At 33.8% G+C, this 18,797-nt stretch overlaps 1 protein-coding gene and 1 pseudogene across 4 annotated transcripts in view; one reads left to right on the top strand and one right to left on the bottom strand.

Annotated features, from left to right (window-relative positions):
* The first annotated feature begins 1 nt into the window (after position 1).
* On the top strand, positions 2 to 5,351 carry LOC147392364 (phosphatidylinositol/phosphatidylcholine transfer protein SFH12-like). 3 transcript variants are annotated; one of them, XM_086459812.1, is made up of 6 exons: positions 2 to 112; positions 344 to 422; positions 599 to 718; positions 2,951 to 3,077; positions 3,974 to 4,350; positions 5,241 to 5,350. In XM_086459812.1, exons 2-6 carry the CDS (start codon positions 408 to 410, stop codon positions 5,298 to 5,300), a joined length of 699 nt encoding a protein of 232 aa, XP_086315938.1. In that variant the 5' UTR covers positions 2 to 112; positions 344 to 407; the 3' UTR covers positions 5,301 to 5,350. The 3 variants fall into 3 exon arrangements, with proteins under 3 accessions (XP_086315938.1, XP_086315940.1, XP_086315939.1); XM_086459814.1 differs by lacking the exon at positions 5,241 to 5,350 and adding an exon at positions 4,950 to 5,098; XM_086459813.1 differs by lacking the exon at positions 2 to 112 and having other exon boundaries at positions 244 to 422; positions 5,241 to 5,351.
* A 3,585-nt stretch (positions 5,352 to 8,936) lies between these two features.
* LOC147392359 (putative leucine-rich repeat receptor-like serine/threonine-protein kinase At3g14840) overlaps positions 8,937 to 18,797 on the bottom strand; it is a 69,977-nt pseudogene continuing 60,116 nt past the window's right edge. Inside the window, exons 3-24 of the transcript XR_015182653.1 lie at positions 17,290 to 17,361; positions 17,084 to 17,152; positions 16,930 to 17,001; positions 16,770 to 16,841; positions 16,200 to 16,271; positions 16,039 to 16,110; positions 15,862 to 15,933; positions 15,687 to 15,758; positions 15,528 to 15,599; positions 15,257 to 15,328; positions 15,094 to 15,159; positions 14,548 to 14,613; positions 14,425 to 14,460; positions 14,187 to 14,227; positions 12,989 to 13,367; positions 12,717 to 12,912; positions 12,035 to 12,181; positions 11,414 to 11,532; positions 10,921 to 11,131; positions 10,578 to 10,815; positions 9,535 to 9,685; positions 8,937 to 9,417 (exon numbers count right to left, since the gene is read on the bottom strand). The product of XR_015182653.1 is annotated as a putative leucine-rich repeat receptor-like serine/threonine-protein kinase At3g14840 (transcript). The remainder of the gene's footprint in view (positions 9,418 to 9,534; positions 9,686 to 10,577; positions 10,816 to 10,920; positions 11,132 to 11,413; positions 11,533 to 12,034; positions 12,182 to 12,716; positions 12,913 to 12,988; positions 13,368 to 14,186; positions 14,228 to 14,424; positions 14,461 to 14,547; positions 14,614 to 15,093; positions 15,160 to 15,256; positions 15,329 to 15,527; positions 15,600 to 15,686; positions 15,759 to 15,861; positions 15,934 to 16,038; positions 16,111 to 16,199; positions 16,272 to 16,769; positions 16,842 to 16,929; positions 17,002 to 17,083; positions 17,153 to 17,289; positions 17,362 to 18,797) is intronic.

Here is an 18,797-nt window from a genome sequence, read left to right as displayed (position 1 = left end):
TGTAAAATAAACGTTTTACATTGCCGGTCCCAAGCCCGGATAAAGGAGGAGGGAGAAGGTATGCCATGGATGGTTGTTTGAATCTCAAGGAGGTCCAATAATTCTTGCTCAGGTAAACCGATCTATTGTCTAAGCTATCTATTCTTCTATTTCCTTCTTTTCAAGAAATGGGGTTGTGAATCTTTTACTTGATTAAAGTTAATTATCTATTTGTATCTCTATATGAGCAAAGTACCAACTGGGTAAAAAGGGAAAATTTCCTTGTAAAGTTGTAATTGGGCATATTTGAATGAGAACAATTATTTGTATGACTTGATGACTAATTGCAAGTGAGAATTTTCAGGTTATATTGGAGAGTTTGAGGATGTCAAGCATCATATCTTTCACATTTAGGGAAGTTGTGGTTGATGTATAATACAAGGGTATGATAGAAAAAACTATATTTAGTGACTTACCCAATATATGTTATTAGGAAAGTGTTATTATACCTGTCTGCTCTTACATAGTTCCATTTTTGTAGTCTTGTAAAAATCCTTTTTATTTACATAGCTCCATTGCATTAGAACTTATGTTGCAAGAAATTATTATGTTGCCACAGGTTTTTGCAAAAGGTGTTGACAAGGATATGGTTGTACTGATGGCTGCTAGAGTTTCAAGATTGGAGAATCAAGATGCTATTGATATTGTCATTGTCTCGATGTTGGGAAATCCTAAAGAGGTATTGGATTTAATTTATTGAACATCATCAAGCAATACGTCTTTGTAGATTTTTTATTTCTTTTTTCATTTTTTAACAAATTTTGTTTATGCTGAAAGATCCTGCATTTGCTTGCCACCATTGGGAAGCCTTGATGTATGGATAGAATGACTCTCTTCCTTAGGATATTTTACCCAACATTAATAGTTACATCTCCCGATGATCTACTCCTTGGTAAAAAAAAATTAGATATGTAGGGGGATCAAATGTATCATATTATGATGGGCACCTCCGTGGAATGGATGATCCTTGCCACCAATGGAACCTAGATGCCTTGCTTCCTTCAAGAACGCAAGTCTTTTGTGGCATAATGCATATATGCATGTTTGAGTAATCCTTTTGCGGCATTATTCACGTATGCATATTTGAGTAATCCGATGGTGATCTTTGGAGATCTGACTGCTGGAAGTCCTATATGACAAGGACATGTGTATTGGTGTCTAACATAGGTATAAAGTGTCAGACACACCATCCCCACAATCCTGATATGCCAGCATATGTGTACAATTTATTATCATCTGTTAAGGGAGATTTTCTTTTGATAAAGTATCTCATCATGCATTCAACAAGCTTGTTGTGACATGGTGTCTGATGAGTCTATCTTCTAGAAATTGAGTGTTATGAAGTAGTGGTAAACAAACATTTAAGTTGGCGAGTTTAGTATGGATGGCGTAATATAAAAGTTTCGACTGGATCCTTGGATCCTTTCACTTGTGACTAAAATAGTTGAACCTCTATAGTCACTTACTCAATAAAGCTGAGTTCAATAAACCCATCCTTTTAAAACCAAGGTTTCCCATGCTTCTTTGACGAACAGACACCGTTCCAACTAACCAGGTGGAACTTCCTATTTCATTCTTAGTCATGCTGCAAAAATATGAAATAACTTATCTTACTCAATGTCTACACTTCTAGGGATGGAAAACTACACTAAGATACTGGCCATAGTGCTCTTAATCAGAGCCAACTTACCTCATTTAGATAGATATCTTGACTATCAGGAATTGAGTCTCCTACTTATCCTTTCAAGCATGAGATCCCAAATGTCTATACTATTATAGGTAACCATATTGCAAGATAGAAGCATCCTCACCTGATAAACCAATAATGTAGTCAACATATCCACATTTGGAACAACACCCACCACAAGCACCTTACTCTTGTTAATATTCTAGCAGACACAATCTTGAAGCAACACAAGATCCTTTTAGAAACCTTAACTGCCACATTGATGCATCCAAGAATACTATAGTATCATCTGCGAACTGAAGATGCAACACCACCAGCCCACTAGAGCCAACCGAAAATCTAGATTAATCTTCATTCACCACTGCCTTCCAACATTCTCCCATGAGCTTCAGCAACCTCTATGAACATGAATGGAGACAACGATCCCCTTTCCTTAAGACTCCTTGAGTTCTAAAAAATCAGTTGGTGAGTCATTCTTGTTCACTAGAATGGAGAAGGATGGGGATGATACACACTTTAAAACCCACCAAACCCACTTCTGGCCAAAACCCATACAAACTAGCATTTACCTTTGGAAGTTCCAACTAACGTGCTTGTAGGCTTCCTCCAAAACTATCTCATAGACCCTCCTCGTTACACTTGATCTTACTCTAGAATCAATGCACTCTTTTGCGCTTAGAGGTTGAGTGGGTTCCACAATGCATATATGGTAGCCTTCTCCTATGGTGCTCGTTCGATTACCTATTTTCTGCCTTCTAATTAAAATTTGATTGGCTCAAGTTGTAAGTGCCAATTTAGTTGTCAGCCTCCCCCTTCTTTAACTGGATCAGTAGGATAGGAAGTCTTGTAGAAGAAATTAATTTTGGAATGTCTACTTTTCAGGCAACTATTATTCGTTTCAGTGTGATTGGGAATATAGTTCATTAATCTGTAAAAGAGAGGAGGCCAAGACATGGGTTTATGTAGTTGGCTGACGAACACATTGTCTGTGCACACTTCAACTACAAGAAAAGTGAGCTCTATATCAGGAGCTAAATGTAACTTTATTTTTATGTGTTTGTACTTTTTGAACAAATCTGAGAAGTTAAGTTAATTCAGGTCATGTTGTTGATCATGCAATTCTGTTTTGTTTCCCTTTATTGAGTAAGTGAAGTGAATTCAATATCATCTATTTCAGTGTTTTTTTTTTTTTTCATATTTTATTTCTAAAAAAAATATAAGCAGGTGCAAATTTGTCGAGGAAATTTCCCAAGTACCTACGATTATGACAACTGCATCCCAATGGTTGACAAAGCTGTGGATGCAACCTGGAATAAAGTGATTCAACATGACAATTTCGCATTCTCTAAAGGTAGATTATACATTTTTTTTCATGGTTTATGAATTCTAAGTCTTATCTTAAAACTTGAGAAGTATATATACAAATGTGAATTTTGATTTGCAGAATAAGTTCCATTTAAATAAATAAATAAATTTCTGTACTAATTTTAGAGAGCTCCTATTGCCACACCAAATTTTGCTAACACCACCCCCAAGATGTGTGCTAATTCTTTCATGATTTACATATGAATTGGGGTGGCCTTAGCAAATGTTTGTGTGGTAATAGAATCTCTCTAATTTTATCTTAAATTCTATGATTTTGTCCCCATCAAATAGTGGATATTGACCTCTGCATATGCACTAGAGTCTCACTTGCCTTACTAACTTAGTAAGATTTCAACTCTTACTAAGGGTCGTTGACCTCACCTTGTGGCATGCAAAACTATAAATCCGATCGCACAGGGTTGTAGAGGACAAAATTCTATGAACTTTGCAAAAAAAAATCTTCACCGTAGAATTATAATTTTAAATTTGGGAGTTCCATGGAAGTTCAGTAGCTGTCCATTTTCAATACCTTGGATCAAGTCCAAAATGCCTATTTTTTTTTAAAAAAAAAACTTTTGGATTTGAGTTTTTCCATGAAATCTAGACGAATCCATTTGAGCAAAACAACCCTTAGTAAGACTTAAGATCTTACTAAGATAGTTAGCAAAATATTTCTATATGCACTATGTCTCCCAATATTCCATTTAAATATCACCTATATTTATGCCATGTATGTACCATAAGTGAATTGAGGAACCAAAAAATTCAAAAATGAAAATGGAAAAAATATATATATGTTTTCGTACGAAGGAATTTGTTTCTGAAGCCTCTTTGAATCGAAAACATTGAACCACTATCAATTTTCAACTCTTGGTGTTGCAGATTGCTTCTCCGTAAATGATTCTTGCAAGATTCCTGAAGGGATTAGTTCTCAGATCTTTGGTGGTATCATGGCCTTTGTTATGGGCATTGTCACTATGATTCAACTAGCACGTAATATGCCAAAGAAGGTTACCGACGCCCACCTCTATGCCAGACCCATTTACTGTGTGGACACAACCAAGAATTTCCGGTTGACCGAGCCCACCATCTCCAGCACTTATTACTTGTCCATCATGAAACGTATGGCTGATTTGGAAGAGAAGGTTAATGTTCTAAGTGTGAAAGCTGCAGCAATGCCAGCTGAGAAGGAAGAAATGTTGAATGTTGTTGTAAGTCGTATTGATGCCTTGGAACAAGAGCTTATGGCAACCAAGAAGGTAAGATCATTTACTAAGTATAAAATACCACTTTGGCTGAAGATAGAAGATTAAGAGGAACACATTTTACATTGTTTCTCTCCAAGTAGTTTTAAGAGACAAATAAATGTCTTTTTTAAGAATACACTCATAATATTTTTTTACACCAAAATCGAACCCCTTCATATGTTTCTTCTTTTTTCTACTTTGAAATTATACGTTAAAGTTGTTTAATTCAGCAATGGTTGTCATTTCTGTTAATTCTCACAAAATTGATATAGAGAGCTTCTATTGCCAAGCCAACTTTTGCTGACGCCACCCCAAGACATGTGCTAATTCTTTGGTGATTTACAAATGAATTGGGATGGTGTTAGCAAAAGTTGGTGTGGTAATAGAAGCTCTCTTGAATAATTATCTATTTTTTATTTTACTTTTTTAGCTATTTCATCCATTGCATGATTAGTGATTACAATTTAGTATAGAAATACAGGCATTTTGAAGTAGATAGAAAGAAATACATTAAAACTACATAACTATAATGTCAGACTAATTCCACAAGACAAAGAAGACATTATCAATTAAAGGTTCTTTTCGTCTACTTATTACCCATTTTTGTGTAGGCTTTGGAGGACACGTTGTCCGACAGGAGGAGCTTCTAGCCTACATTGACAAGAAGAAGAAAAAGAAGAAATTGATAATCTACTAAGATCCATAAAATTGACTATTTAGCTGCATAAATGTTTATTTCAGATTAATCAAAGTATTTTCATCTTTAAGTTTTTTTGCCTATGATTGCAGAATCCATTTTGTTGGTAAGGAAAATGTCTGGGGACAACGTGCGATGCTCTTCATTTGCAGCACAGCCCACTTATTTTTCTTAACTAATTTGGACTTGTTCTATTGGTTAACAGGGCATTTCTTGTTTATTAATTGTTTGGATGTTTGTTCTGATCCACCTAAAGATGATTTGAGAAGGAAATATAATGGGTGAATGGAGCAAGATATTGCAGCAGGTATGTAGTTTCCACAATGAAATTGAATACTTTTAGATGATAACTTGTTTCTTCTTTTTTTCAAATATGATCATACTTCATAGAGAATTATATATGTATTAGTAATGAATGCAGATACACCATGATCTTACAATGCATATTTAGTTCTTTTTGGTATGTAGTACTGAATGTTGGGAACACATCCCTTTAATGGATCCTAGATTGATTTGTTAATTTGCTGCTATTTTTCATGATTTTAGTACTTAATTGAAATCATAATAAAAAGTTGCCTATTTAAGTTCACTCATTTTGTTTGGAATTTTCAGATTCTAAAGCATTTTCTAATTTTCAGGTTCACTCATTTCATTTTCAAATTGTAATAATATATGGAAAAAAAAAAAACTTACAGCAGCGGATGATATTATGTGCCTCCATAAGTATTATATTTTATTTTCTAAAAATTGATCTATTGCAGCGGATATTTATATCCGTTGTTATATGTAATATATTTTATTAATTTAAAAAACTGATGTATTGCAGCGGATCATATAATCCGTCGCTATATGTGGTATATTTTATTAATTAAAAACTGATTTATTGCAGCGGATATTATGTTCCGCGACTATGGGATGTTAATCTATTGCCGCGGATATAAATATCCGCTGCTATATGTACAATATTTCAGTGATTAAAATGGATCTATTGCAGCGGAAAATAAAATCCGTCGCTATACTTAGAATTTTTTTATTAATTAAAAATTGATATATGGCAGCGGATATTAGGATCCGCCTCTATAGGTAGAATATTATGTTTAAAAAAATCGACATATTGCAGCGGATATCGAGGTCCGCCGTTAAATGTTGTAGCTGCAACAGCGGAATAGTATATCCGCTGCTATAGTTAGCGACGGAGGCATCTACAACGGATTTTTCGTTCCGCTGCTCATCGCTGCAATAGCTTTTACCGGCGGAAAATATGCCTTTTTGCGGCGGAAAAATCCGCTGCTGTAGATCAAAAATGTTGTAGTGCTTTGAAATACAAAAAAGAACTAGAAGCTCGATTTTTTATTTTTTATTTGAAAGAATAAAAAAGATCACCACAATTGTTGACACTTATTTTATTAAATTACAAGAAAATTCCCAACATCTTTAATCCTTCTATATGAGAAGAAAAAGAAGAAGAGAAGAAGGAAGTCCATTCTTACGAAGTTGCCAGATTTTGCATATTCCTGAGATATGCTGGTATCTCCCCAGTAATATTAAAACTCCTCAATATCCTACAAAACAACCAAATTTTATGTCATTTAAACCACTGAAGGAAAAGACTAGTAATACCTCATAATCATGACACACACATATATGTGGGAAGTTTTCAGAGGCCCTAAAGAGAGCCAAACATTTTTCTAAATATGGGTTAGAAGCTTCGGAATGAGCTGATTTTTTGTGAGGGTGATTTCAATATTGAAGAGATCATATTCATCAAAAATTAGATCATTTTGAAAATTCTAACCCTAGTTTACAAGTTGAAGTATTGTGGGACAGTCCGATTTTTGTAAAGCACTTTTGATGGGGTGGGCTGATTTTTGGTGAGGATGATCTCCTCATCATACAAATCACCCTCACGAAAAAAAAAAAGGCTCATTCTAAAACTTTTAACCCATAGACAAAATGTTTGGCTCTCTTTAGGGCCTCCGAACACCCCCTTATAATTAGTAGGATCAATTAAATCGATCGGATTCGAACATGGATTTGATAAAAGTAAAATGATTTGGATATGATTTTAATTATTAGGATCCGATTCGGATTCGAATATAAATCTGAATAAAAAATTCAAATATAGATATGGACATACTCATATCCGGACCGTATCATACCTGCCTCCTTCAATTTGATTGTTCGTCTTTGAGAGCATGTTATTGTATTATGACGATCAAGTTAACATCAATTCAGTAAAATAAGAAAAAAAAAATGAAAAAAAAAATTACAAATCTTTTTATATTATACTCTTATTTATAGTGCTGATCAATATACTTGCAAAGTGCCCGACATATATTATATTTGAGTATTTTGGCATGTTATGTATTCGAACATTTTGAATAAAAAACACATCTAAATGTTTTAAATGACGAGAATATCATTCTCCATATGTCATTCACCATATAAAAATAAAATATAAATAAATTGTAGAAATAAATTACAATTTCTACTGAAAAACTCAAGTGTCCGAAGAAGATGAGAAAAGCGCAATTTAGATATTTTAAAAACATGATAGTAGAGATGAGGATGAGAGAACATTAAAAAAGAAAAAAAGTTTACTTAGATGGCCAAATACCATCCAAGAATAAGGTTGAATTTAAAAAGAAGTCCCAACATATATAGGGTGCAATAACTAATTTACATAGTTTAAAAACTTGCCGACTTCTAAGTTTGCCTAGAGTTTAACACAAATTCCCCAGGTAGTCGAGCCCACGGGCCCATGGGTCTGGCCAACGTCATAAAACATATATATATACAATTTAAAAAAAAATCCATTACTCAAATGCTTTGAAACCAACAACAACAAAGCTATGTTTTAAAAATTGGATTGATAATCAAATCAAAAATTTTCTTAAATGATGGGACCGGGATCTAACTTGGTCAGATTGATTTCTGATTATTATATATGTGGGGAATGCTAATGTCCAAAACCTCATGGGGACATTAACATTTTCCAACACTTTTGTTTTTTAATAATACCTCTATTTATTTTATCTTTTAGTGAAAAAAGATAAAGATATATTAATCTTTTTATATAATAAATATTTATTTATATAATAAATACATATCTCTCACATAAAAAATGTTAAGAGCATTTATTTTTTAGAATTAAATATATCGTTTGCAATAAATGATTTGACAATCAATGCAAATAAATATTTATTATGAAAAAAAACCAATATACCCTTATCTTTTTCACTAAAAGATAAAATGAATAAAGGTATTATTGAAAAATAAAAGTATTGGAGAATACTAACATCCTCATAAGATATTGGACGTTAGCATTCGTAATATATATATATATATATATATATATGAAAAAAAATATAATGAGATCTTAAAATATTAATATATAATAAATAAATATATAATATAAGATTTAAAAAATTAAATTTCTTTAAATAAAATATTCTTTAATAACTGATAATTTGACTAAAACTAATAACATCCCCAAGAAAGAGAAAGTTACGGGCATCATGCCATTTTAGGTTACTCAAGTCTTTAATAGATTTTGAGTTTTATTAATGGCACAAGTTAAAGATGCATTTAAAATAATCCTTCAATTTAAGATGGTTTAAATATCAAGAAAGAGATATAGACGTGGCAGATTTTTTTTGACTAAATTTTCTTTAGAATTACAAGTCATGGTTCATAGACTCGATCAGTTCCAATGGTTGATCCATTGGTTTCAAATAAGAGAGCTGCTACTGCCACACAAACTTTACTAATGCAACACCATTTCCTATGTAAATCACCAAAGAATTGCACTTGGTGAGGCAATAGTACAAGTTGTCGTGGCAATAGTAACTCTCTTCTTTTATTCAAATAAAGGCTTTCTTTTCATAAACATACATTAACGTTGAGCAACAATCATCATAATGAAAAGGATAAAATACACATTTATGTATACATGTAAAAAAAAAGACGATCAAAATAGTTTTCACAGCTCTATATTCAGTAATTCCAATAACTAGAATCTGGGTTGAAGGGGTAGAGATCTTTGGCCGACGAGGAAGACCAAGTCCACGGACCATCTAACATTCTCTGGGACTGACTCTCACTCATGCTCGGACTTTGGTTTTGTTGAAAATGGTTTCTGATGGCATCAAATTTTGAATCATCACCAGAGATACTTGGATCAGAAACTAACTCTTCAACAATGGTTCTACCTTGGAGCATGCTCACCACCACAGACATCGTAGGCCTATGTATCGAAGAGGCATTAGTGCATAAGAGAGCCACATTAATCACAACCAAAAGACCTCTTCCTTGTTGAATTCAGATCCCAACCTTGGATCCACCAACTCCATTAAATTTCCTCTCTCCTTTAGAACCAATGCCTTAAAAAAAAGGGTAGTGGTAAATGATTTGAATATCAGGAAATCAAGTTCAAGCACATAAAGTTCCTTAAATATAAGCAAAAATTATATTAAAGTGGGATTATAGATCTAAATTACCCAATCGAGAAGATAAATGCCGTCTGCTTTCGACATAGAACTTATATTGCTCCTCCCACTGACGATTTCCAAGGCAACAACTCCAAAACTGTAGACGTCTGCTTTGTCAGTAAGGTAACCTCTCAAAGCGTACTCTGGGGCCATATATCCACTGCAAAAATCAAGATTATCACATGTCACATTTGGTGTGCATGAGGGAGGAGCTAGTTATAATAGTTGTAATATGTGTGCTTCAACCAATAAAATTATCGTGTCTGATTACCCTTAGAATGGGTCAAAGTTCCGTAAAGATGGAGAGATTGAGGATGTGGCCGATAGAATTAGAGTTGGAAGGCCAATGTGTAGATGACTTTTGGAATTATACATGATAGATACATCCCAGTCAAATAAAAAGAAAATTTTTATAAGGCAACAATGAAGGCCAACTATGTTTTTGGAGCCAAATTTTGGGTTCTCGAGGAACACACATATAGATTTAGCATAATAGAGTTGATGATGTTCAGAAGATGAGTGGAAAGACTTAAAAAGAAAAAATAAGTTAGAAATGAGTGCATTTGTGAAAATGTGGTAATAGCCCCAATACGTGACAAACTAAGAGAAAGTTGATTGAGATGATCTAATTATGTGTAACGAAGACAGATAACAGCCCCAATAAGAAGGATCTTTTACATTCATCATCATCATAGAAGCCTTATCCCAAAGATTTGGGGCCAAAGGAACATGCAAGCTGAAGGTTTTAAAATAAAAAGATAAAAAAAACATGGACTGAGGTAGCGAGTTTGATTTGAAGATACTTCAAATAATAGAAGACATCCCTTCAGATAGACTTGAATGAAGGAACATGATTTGTTAAGCCAACCCCAAAAATGATAACAGGTTGAAGTTCTTGAACTTGTAGAAAGGGAAAAAAAAAATCTATAGCTCTTTTTGGGTAGAACATAAAATTATGAATACATATACTTGAAGAGGCTTTAAGGTAGATAAATAAACATAAAGGCTATAAATCAGAATAAATTAAGAGCAATTTAAGCGCGGTGCCTCACAAAGTTCCAGCAATTCGAGTGCTGATATGGGTGTTATCCTCTTCATCAAGTTTGGCCAAACCAAAGTCAGATATCTTGGGTTCAAGATCCTTATCAAGCAGTACATTAGTAGCTTTGATGTCTCTGTGAACAATCTTCAGTGTTGATTCTTCATGGAGATAAGTAAGACCTCTTGCTATACCAACACAAATCTTGTGCCTTGTAGGCCAACCCAATTTCAATTGACATTCTTCGGAACCTTTAGATCATCAGATCAACAAAAATTAAAGACACTAGTCTAAACAATATTACCTATCCTACTACTTGGAACAAATTAGTGAAGAGCAAATGATGTTGCACTTACCAAACAAAGCACGGGCTAGACAGTTATTTTCCATGTATTCATATATTAGCAACAATTGTTTTCCTTCAATACAACATCCATAAAGCCTTACAAGATTGGGATGTTGAAGAGCAGAAATCATGCCAATCTCATTAACAAATTCACGGTTTCCTTGCTTTGATTTGGAAGAAAGTTGTTTCACCGCAATTATAGTACCATCTCATAGATGACCCTGTATTTGAGTAAGAATGTAAAGTTTCAATTATATAACCACTAGTGTGCAAAGACACAATTATTACAAAAATAGATTAATTTTTTAATAATTATTTTAAAAAATTTAAATACATAATCTAACTTTTGCGAGAGTATTTTTTTTAATTTGAAATACTAATTAAGTGATTTTGAATTTGCATAAAATCCTTATCTCATTGAAGATTTAAATGATGATTTTGTAATTTCAACAAATAAACTAGCGTTGTCATCATTTTGAAAAAATGATTTCTATATACAATACCTTGTAAACTGGACCAAAACCACCTTCTCCAATCTTGTTTTCAACATCAAAGTTGTTTGTGGCAGCTTTAATTTGCCTTAAGGTGAAGGAACCGGTTTGTAGGTCTAGACCTTTCAGATCTGTCCAAGGAGATACGTTAGAAGAGAGGTGCATCCTCAAGTTCTTGCATTCTGTACTTCATTTTTAGTTGACAATCATTTACCCCAAAAGACCAATCTGATGGGGAAGGCACAACTATGAATATAAAAGGGTCATAGGTCGAACTGGAGCACAATACGTGAGCACGTGACATCCGGGAGTAGAGGCGGATAACACAACACTCAACACTCCCTCTCACTCATAAGGGTGACACAAATATGAATATAAGAGGGTCATGGGTCGAATTGGGGCACGATACGTGAGCATGTGACACCTGGGAGGGGAGGCGGATAACACAACACTCAAACACATGCAACTAGAGACATTTGAAAAGCAGACCATGAATTGAGAGTAAGATAAGTCACAATAGATTTTCGAAGACGAACTAATTCTTGCATGTTTCTTTTTTTCTTTAACTTCTAGTGTTTATTTTTTTTCTTGTTCACTAGGAGGATTAAGTAATTGATTTGGGAGAGCTCCCACCTTGGTCAATTGTGTTCTTTCGTCTGAGGCATCCCTTCCACCAAACAATACCGATAATCATGAAAATAAAGCATAAAACTGAAGCCACAAGTCCAACCACAACAGCTGCAGGTGTCTTCTTTCCACCTTCTGAAGGAGGTTCAAAATCTGCACGCATACACAATCAATAGAAAGAAACGTGTATCAGATGAGAGAGACACAATCAATAAAAAGAAATGCATAAGAGAGAGGATATATGAACACGCTTCGATTAAGATGCGACATGGCATTAGACAGAATTGAATGGAGGGACAAGATTCGTTCAGCGAACCCCAAATTTCTGGGATAAGGCTTTGATGATGATGGTGAAATAAAAAAAAAAAAAAAAAAAGACAAAATGGCTCTTTATTGGCCGAAATTAGTCTCATGAGCATGGTATGGTAAGATTGCTGATAGATTCTAAATGTGTTTAGATGCTTTTATTCATGACCTCACTATTTCTTCCGTGACTTGGAAAAAAATCCCTAAAATTGGCTCATTTCTCAAATTCTGTTAATTTATCAACAAGTGTCGAGAAAGGATAAAGGGTTGGACTCGTCTAATTTGAATTAATTTACTCAATAATAAGAAATGTTATTAAACACCAGTACTCACTTCATATGTTAAAGGCATTGTGAACAGTGTAATTAAACATTCAACTTACCAGGATCCACAGAAATAGCTGACACAAGAGGACCAAAGTTAGCTCTATCAGGCATCACTGTTGTTCCCTTTCCAGACCAATAAAAGCGGATCTCTAGAGTGCTAATTGTCACAGCTGCACTGAATTTTTTTACGATTGCCTTACCAACACCACCTGCTTCATACTCGATGTTAAAATCCTTCAATACCAGATTCCCCTGCAATAAATTAATCTAGTTAAACCTCGTGACCTTTGTATGTCATGGAATAAATAATTATAATTTGATTAACTACCTGAATGTAAACATCAAATATGCGTCTTCCAAGGCTTCTATATGTTTTGTCATTTGTAAATATTATCTCTGCAAAGTGGAGGTTCACGATGTAGTTTCCATTTAATAGACAAAACCCATAATATGTAAGAGAAAGGGGAGAAAGGCGGGCTGTCGTGTACAATTCAGAGTTGTTCATAGAGAGGTTGGACGTATTTGTTGCTATATAGTTGTCCACTTTATTGTTATTGTTCATGAAGTTCCCAGTGCTGCTAAATGCCAGTTATTTCTACTTTGGAAGAACCTTGAAGGACCAGATGGGTCTACATCATCATCATATGTTATATCTCTGTTGATTGTAACTTCCTTCCCACCACAATTTATATGAAACGAATACCAATCTGGCAGCCAAGCAATAATGGATTAAATCTCAGTGGATATAAACAAAAAAAGTTTCCAAAATTAGACTATCTTCTTTTTGTAACCAATATATCTATCAACGTGACTAAAATGCTAAATGGGTGTTCACAAGAAAAGGATAAATTACTAAATTATCAATTACTTTTTTTCCATAGTAGGGAAGAAAAAATAGAAGAAGTTATCAAGGGTACAGTATTATAGGAATTTAGCCATACTTAAGTAATTTAGCCAATGGTGTTCTTTACCACTCAGACATTTGAGCCAATCAAATAACTGCACTTTCTTGCAATGTGTTTAATGTCCCTGAATGACCTTGGATGAATCACCCATGATCATCATCATTATCAAAACCTTATCCCCCCCCAAAAAAAAAAATGAGTTTCACGGAACGAATCTTATTCCTCCATTCAAATTTATCTAACGCTAAAGAGGTATCATCTCCATAAGGAAAAAAAATTGTGTATGCAGTTTGCTTAAATGGTTTATAAGAAGCTTATTTATGTATTTCATTTCCTATAGATAAAAGGGTTACTTTCTATCCGCCTTGTGTTGGTCTCCATTTTATATCTCATTATGTTCTCTTTATACAAAATCCATCTTAAATTGGCTCACTAGACTTCAGAATGGATAGGCTCATATACAACATTCAGTTGATCACTCGACTATGGAAGACACTAATTATGTAACTGAAGGAAAAAAAGAAAATAGAATACTAATCCCAAAACAAATTGGAATGAGGAAAAAAAACAAATCCAAGGAAAAATCATAAATTCTTATTCCAAGAAAAGCAGTAGACTTACCCCGTGGACAGCGGAAACTCTTCAAACATTGAACAACTCCACTTCTCGATCGGTACAAGGTTAAGATCATGTTAGAATGACAATAGCAGATTTAAATGTAATGTAAAAAAGCACTGAACTGAAGTAGTTTCTCAGAAGCATTGGTGATCATCTACAAAGTTTATTATGCAATTTCTACCGAAAAAGAAAAAAAAAAAAAAAAGCAAGACAGAGAGAAGAACAGATATTTGCAACTTACGAGTTGTTGCCCAGTAAAGAATTTCCAAACAAGTTTCTGAAGAAAATAGTGCAGAAAAAATATATTAAACCATATGAAGCTACGACTAAAAGGAAGCAAAAAATTTAATGGAAGTATTCTTACACATTATGGTCTTGACAACTAGGTGCCCCTGAGCTTTCCACCGAAAATTTGTTGTAGGAAAGATCACTGTATGCCGACATTGCAATATTTTTTAATTCAATATATATAAAAGCTAAACTACTTTTTTGAGCTTTAGCATTAACTCTGAATTCAAATTTTGCCCACATAAAATGCCCAAGTGATAAAACATCCAATATAAAGAGCTTTTGAGGTTGATTTTAAGGTAAACCTCGGAATTTCAACACAAGTGCCAGAGTTCTCTTCTATGTCAGTTGTCACTTTGAGGGTGAGTGGTTTCCACAAATGAGCTTAAATAAGGCATACATACATACTTACATACAAGTGATTTTGGTTACGTCATTTGCATTTAAATGCACAACACAAACTTACTGCTCCTCAAACCAACCAAATCTACACCACAAAATAGAATTTACAAGGTGCAGATACCAACAACCAAGTGAAGAAATATTGCCTTCCCCCTCACAGTATGAACGTGGGTTACAAATAAATAAGATGAAAGTTATGCAGTCAAGAAGAGAAACTCACATGCCTTCAGCTTTCTTCAGCATCCAATCAGGCACAGGTCCAGTAAGCAAATTCCCAGTCAAGAACCTAATCACAATCATCTAATTAGTAACATACTAATATTATAGAAGTCATGATAAAACTTTCTGTAAGAAAAATTACAGATACTAATCAGATCACTTACATGAAATCTATTTTTGACAGACTATCAAAGCTGCGTGGAATTTGTCCTGATAACTTATTAAAGCTGAGATCTCTGCTTGGAATTTTCACCCCAAAAAACATGTTCAACGATCATGTTACTTCTAAAATATTGTTCATCAATATTTAACACAGAAATGCTATGGAAAGAAATAATTCTGAAATTTAATAAACACTTATTTTTATTAAATAATAAAATTCCCAACACATAATTCTTAATATCTTATCTGAAGAAAAAGGAAGTCCATTATTACAAAGTTTCCAAACTCTTCATATCCCCGAGATATGCCGGTATCTCTCCAATAATATTACAATCCCTCAATATACTGCAACACAATCAAATTTATGTCATTTTAAACCACCAGTTTTAGACAGAAAAGAATGGTAATACTTTATATAGGCATTCAACTCACAGTTTGCTCATGTTTAACATGTTACTTAGAGGTGGAAAAGGAGTTTCCGGGCCATTTATGTTACTAATCCTCCTACATAAAGAAATCCCACCAACCATTAACTACTACGGTGAATTGCTTAGCCAAAGATCACCAAAACAATTAAAAGAACAAGATATAAGTAAGGATCACTCACAGCTTATATAATTTGGTCAAAAGAGAAATGCCAGAAGGAATGGGACCTTTCAAACCGCTTGCATGTAATGCTCTGCCAATAAACAAAATTTCAAATGAGATGATTGAGAAGTTATTGAAATTTGGATTTCCTATCATTATAAGGCACTCAAAAATTCAGATGGATTGAAAATCTTACAAGTGTTCGAGCTTTGTCCAGTTCTGTATATAATCGGGTATCTTTCCAGTAAAATGGTTATCACTTATAAAGCTGCACATAAGTAACATAGAGGGTGTTGAACTCAAATACTTGAAGAACTTTTGATACAAAAAAGCACAAAGGTGTGAAAAAAAACTTACCAGTACTTCAAGTTAATCAGGTTAGCAAGTGTCTTTGGCAACTCCCCCGTAAAATTGTTGGAGCTAATATATCTACCATAACAAAACATCGTTGGACCAAACGATCAAATAGTTGTATATAACATGCTAAAATTATTAACAAATATGACAATTACTCAAATATCCATATTCAAAAAATCCCATAAACTATAAAATTGTTGGATTTATACATCTACCGATCAGTGGTAACATGCTAAAATTATTCGAAGATATGACAATTATACAAATACCCATATTAAAAAAAATCCCATAACCGACAAAATTGTTGGATTTATAAATCTACTAATCAGTCATCAGCGATAACATCCTAAAATTATTAAAAAATATGACAATTATACAAGTACCCATATTAAAAAAATCCCATAAACGATATAAAATTGTTGGATTTATACATCTACCATAGCAAAACATCATTAAACCAAACGATCGATCAATAGTAACATAAGAAAATTCTTTGAGAATACGCCAATTATACAAATACCCATATTCAAAAAATCTCATAAATGACATAAAATGGCTGAAAGATCTTACATGCCCTCTATGTCAACCAGATTTCCAAGCTCTGGAGGTAGAACTCCAGAGAGTTGGTTGCACATCAATGACCTGGAAATTAAAATCTCACTTATATGGAACTCTTAAACATTTTCATTATAGAAAATTGAGAAAAAAAAAAGGGAGAATCAGAACTCACAGAGTTCTGAGAGTTTTGATGTTTCCGAGTTCTATTGGAACTGGACCCGATAATCGGTTTCCCAAAAGGGTGCTGCAAGTGATACCTCATTGTTAATTGTAGAAAAAAAAAGCATTGATTTGCTAATGTAAGCCATGGGGATGAGTGAGCTTACATGAACATCAATTTCATTGAACCCCATTCTGAGGGAATTGTACCGTTAAGGTAGTTGCGGGTGAGATCACTGTGAAGAAGATTAAAAACAGAAACAGTTACAGTTATTTTTAAATATTTTTTTGCAAATTGAAATAAATGCGTCAGTTAAGAAACTAATGTGGGGGAAGTCTAAATTGAATCAGTGGCGCATTAAAGAGCACTTACATTTCCTGAAGGTAGTGAAGCTTGATGAGCTCTGGTGGGAGCACTCCTGGTAAACTCTGAGCTTTCAGTACTCTGCACCCCAAATTTATAACAGTATAACTGGATTCAGTTGGGCCCATGTGTAGTGGGTTTGGGTAGTGTTTCAGGCCAGTTTTGTTATCGGGTCAGGCTTCTACTTTGGGAGTTTGACCTGTTGGGAGGCCAACTTATATTATAGCTATAATTTTGAAATATAAGAAAACATGTAGACCAACCCATCCCATAAGTAGGCTCAAAGATTTGTGGACATGGGCTGGCTTGTGGGCTGGGATTTTGAGGCTTTATTCCATTGGGTTGTTCACGAGGTTGAGTCGTGAATTAATGGGTAGGGTGGTGGGCCAGCCCAAGGTCAAATTCCCATGGAAAATCCTATTTGTCTTAGAATTGATCCTATCATGGAGTTCGTCATATAAACCCCTTACACAATTAGATAGTGTTCAAGTTCAACTTGAATTAAAATAAAAAATAAAAAAATTGAGGGTGTGCCAATAGAGAGAGGAATAATGAAAAGAGAGTTGAGAAGAATGAAGAGAAAGGTAATTTTATGGTCTTTTCCCTTAATGACTAGAGCGTGGAGTTGGTGCAAGGGCTGGAGCACCAAGTTCAAAAATATGCTAGGGTGTGGAGTGCCTTTAGAGTATCATATATTGAGTTATGTAGATTATCTTCAAATATAAATTGTATTGTTGTAAGATTCTTTTACTTTACTTTCTCCATCACCACTTACTATCTCTCGCAAGAAAACACATTCTCTTTTTCAATTTAGTATTGATAATTTTTAAGAAAGTAAAATTTATTTATTTAATATATATGCATTGAAAAATACAATCACCATCTCTAATTATATTGTGTTCTGCTATTATATTTTTACTCACCCTAAGATCCATGACTTGTTTGCATTTTTCATACTTTTTATATAGCTTGGCTAGGATCATTGGTATTACTATGCCACTCACCACCTCTAACTAGTAACAAAAGAGAGTTTTTTTTTATTTATTTATCAAGATTATCATTTATTAGTAATTAAATGCATCAACATATGTTTTAATAATTGAAGTTTCTACTTTGAAGGATTCGGATTGATTCTGTAACATAATAATTTTTTGGTTAGTAAACTATAGGTGCAATCTAATTGTGATGCTATCCAATATTTCATTGCACTGTCTATTTTTTGATGACATACATGACTGGTATTTAATTAAGAAATAAAATAATACTTAATGTAATGGATATAGTGAGATTCTTTGTAAAGAGCAGTATTTTGGGGATGAGGATTGGAGAAGGACCAGCTCCCAAAGAGCCAAAGCATGGTTTACCACTAACAGAAGGATTGGGTCACAAAGTTTTGCTAGTCACCAACCTTATAGTTTTTGAAAACCTACTACCTAGTGGATGATTATTTTTGTACTAGATTGTGACACATAGCACTATAGTAATCCGAGTCCGACGTAGAACGATAATATTCCGAG

Source organism: Akebia trifoliata, chromosome 11, assembly GCF_017979445.1.
Source record: "Akebia trifoliata isolate Shusen 1 chromosome 11, ASM1797944v1, whole genome shotgun sequence".
NCBI lineage: Eukaryota > Viridiplantae > Streptophyta > Magnoliopsida > Ranunculales > Lardizabalaceae > Akebia > Akebia trifoliata.
The sequence above is the reverse complement of the archived record's forward strand: the minus strand, read 5'-3'. Positions and strand labels throughout refer to the sequence as shown.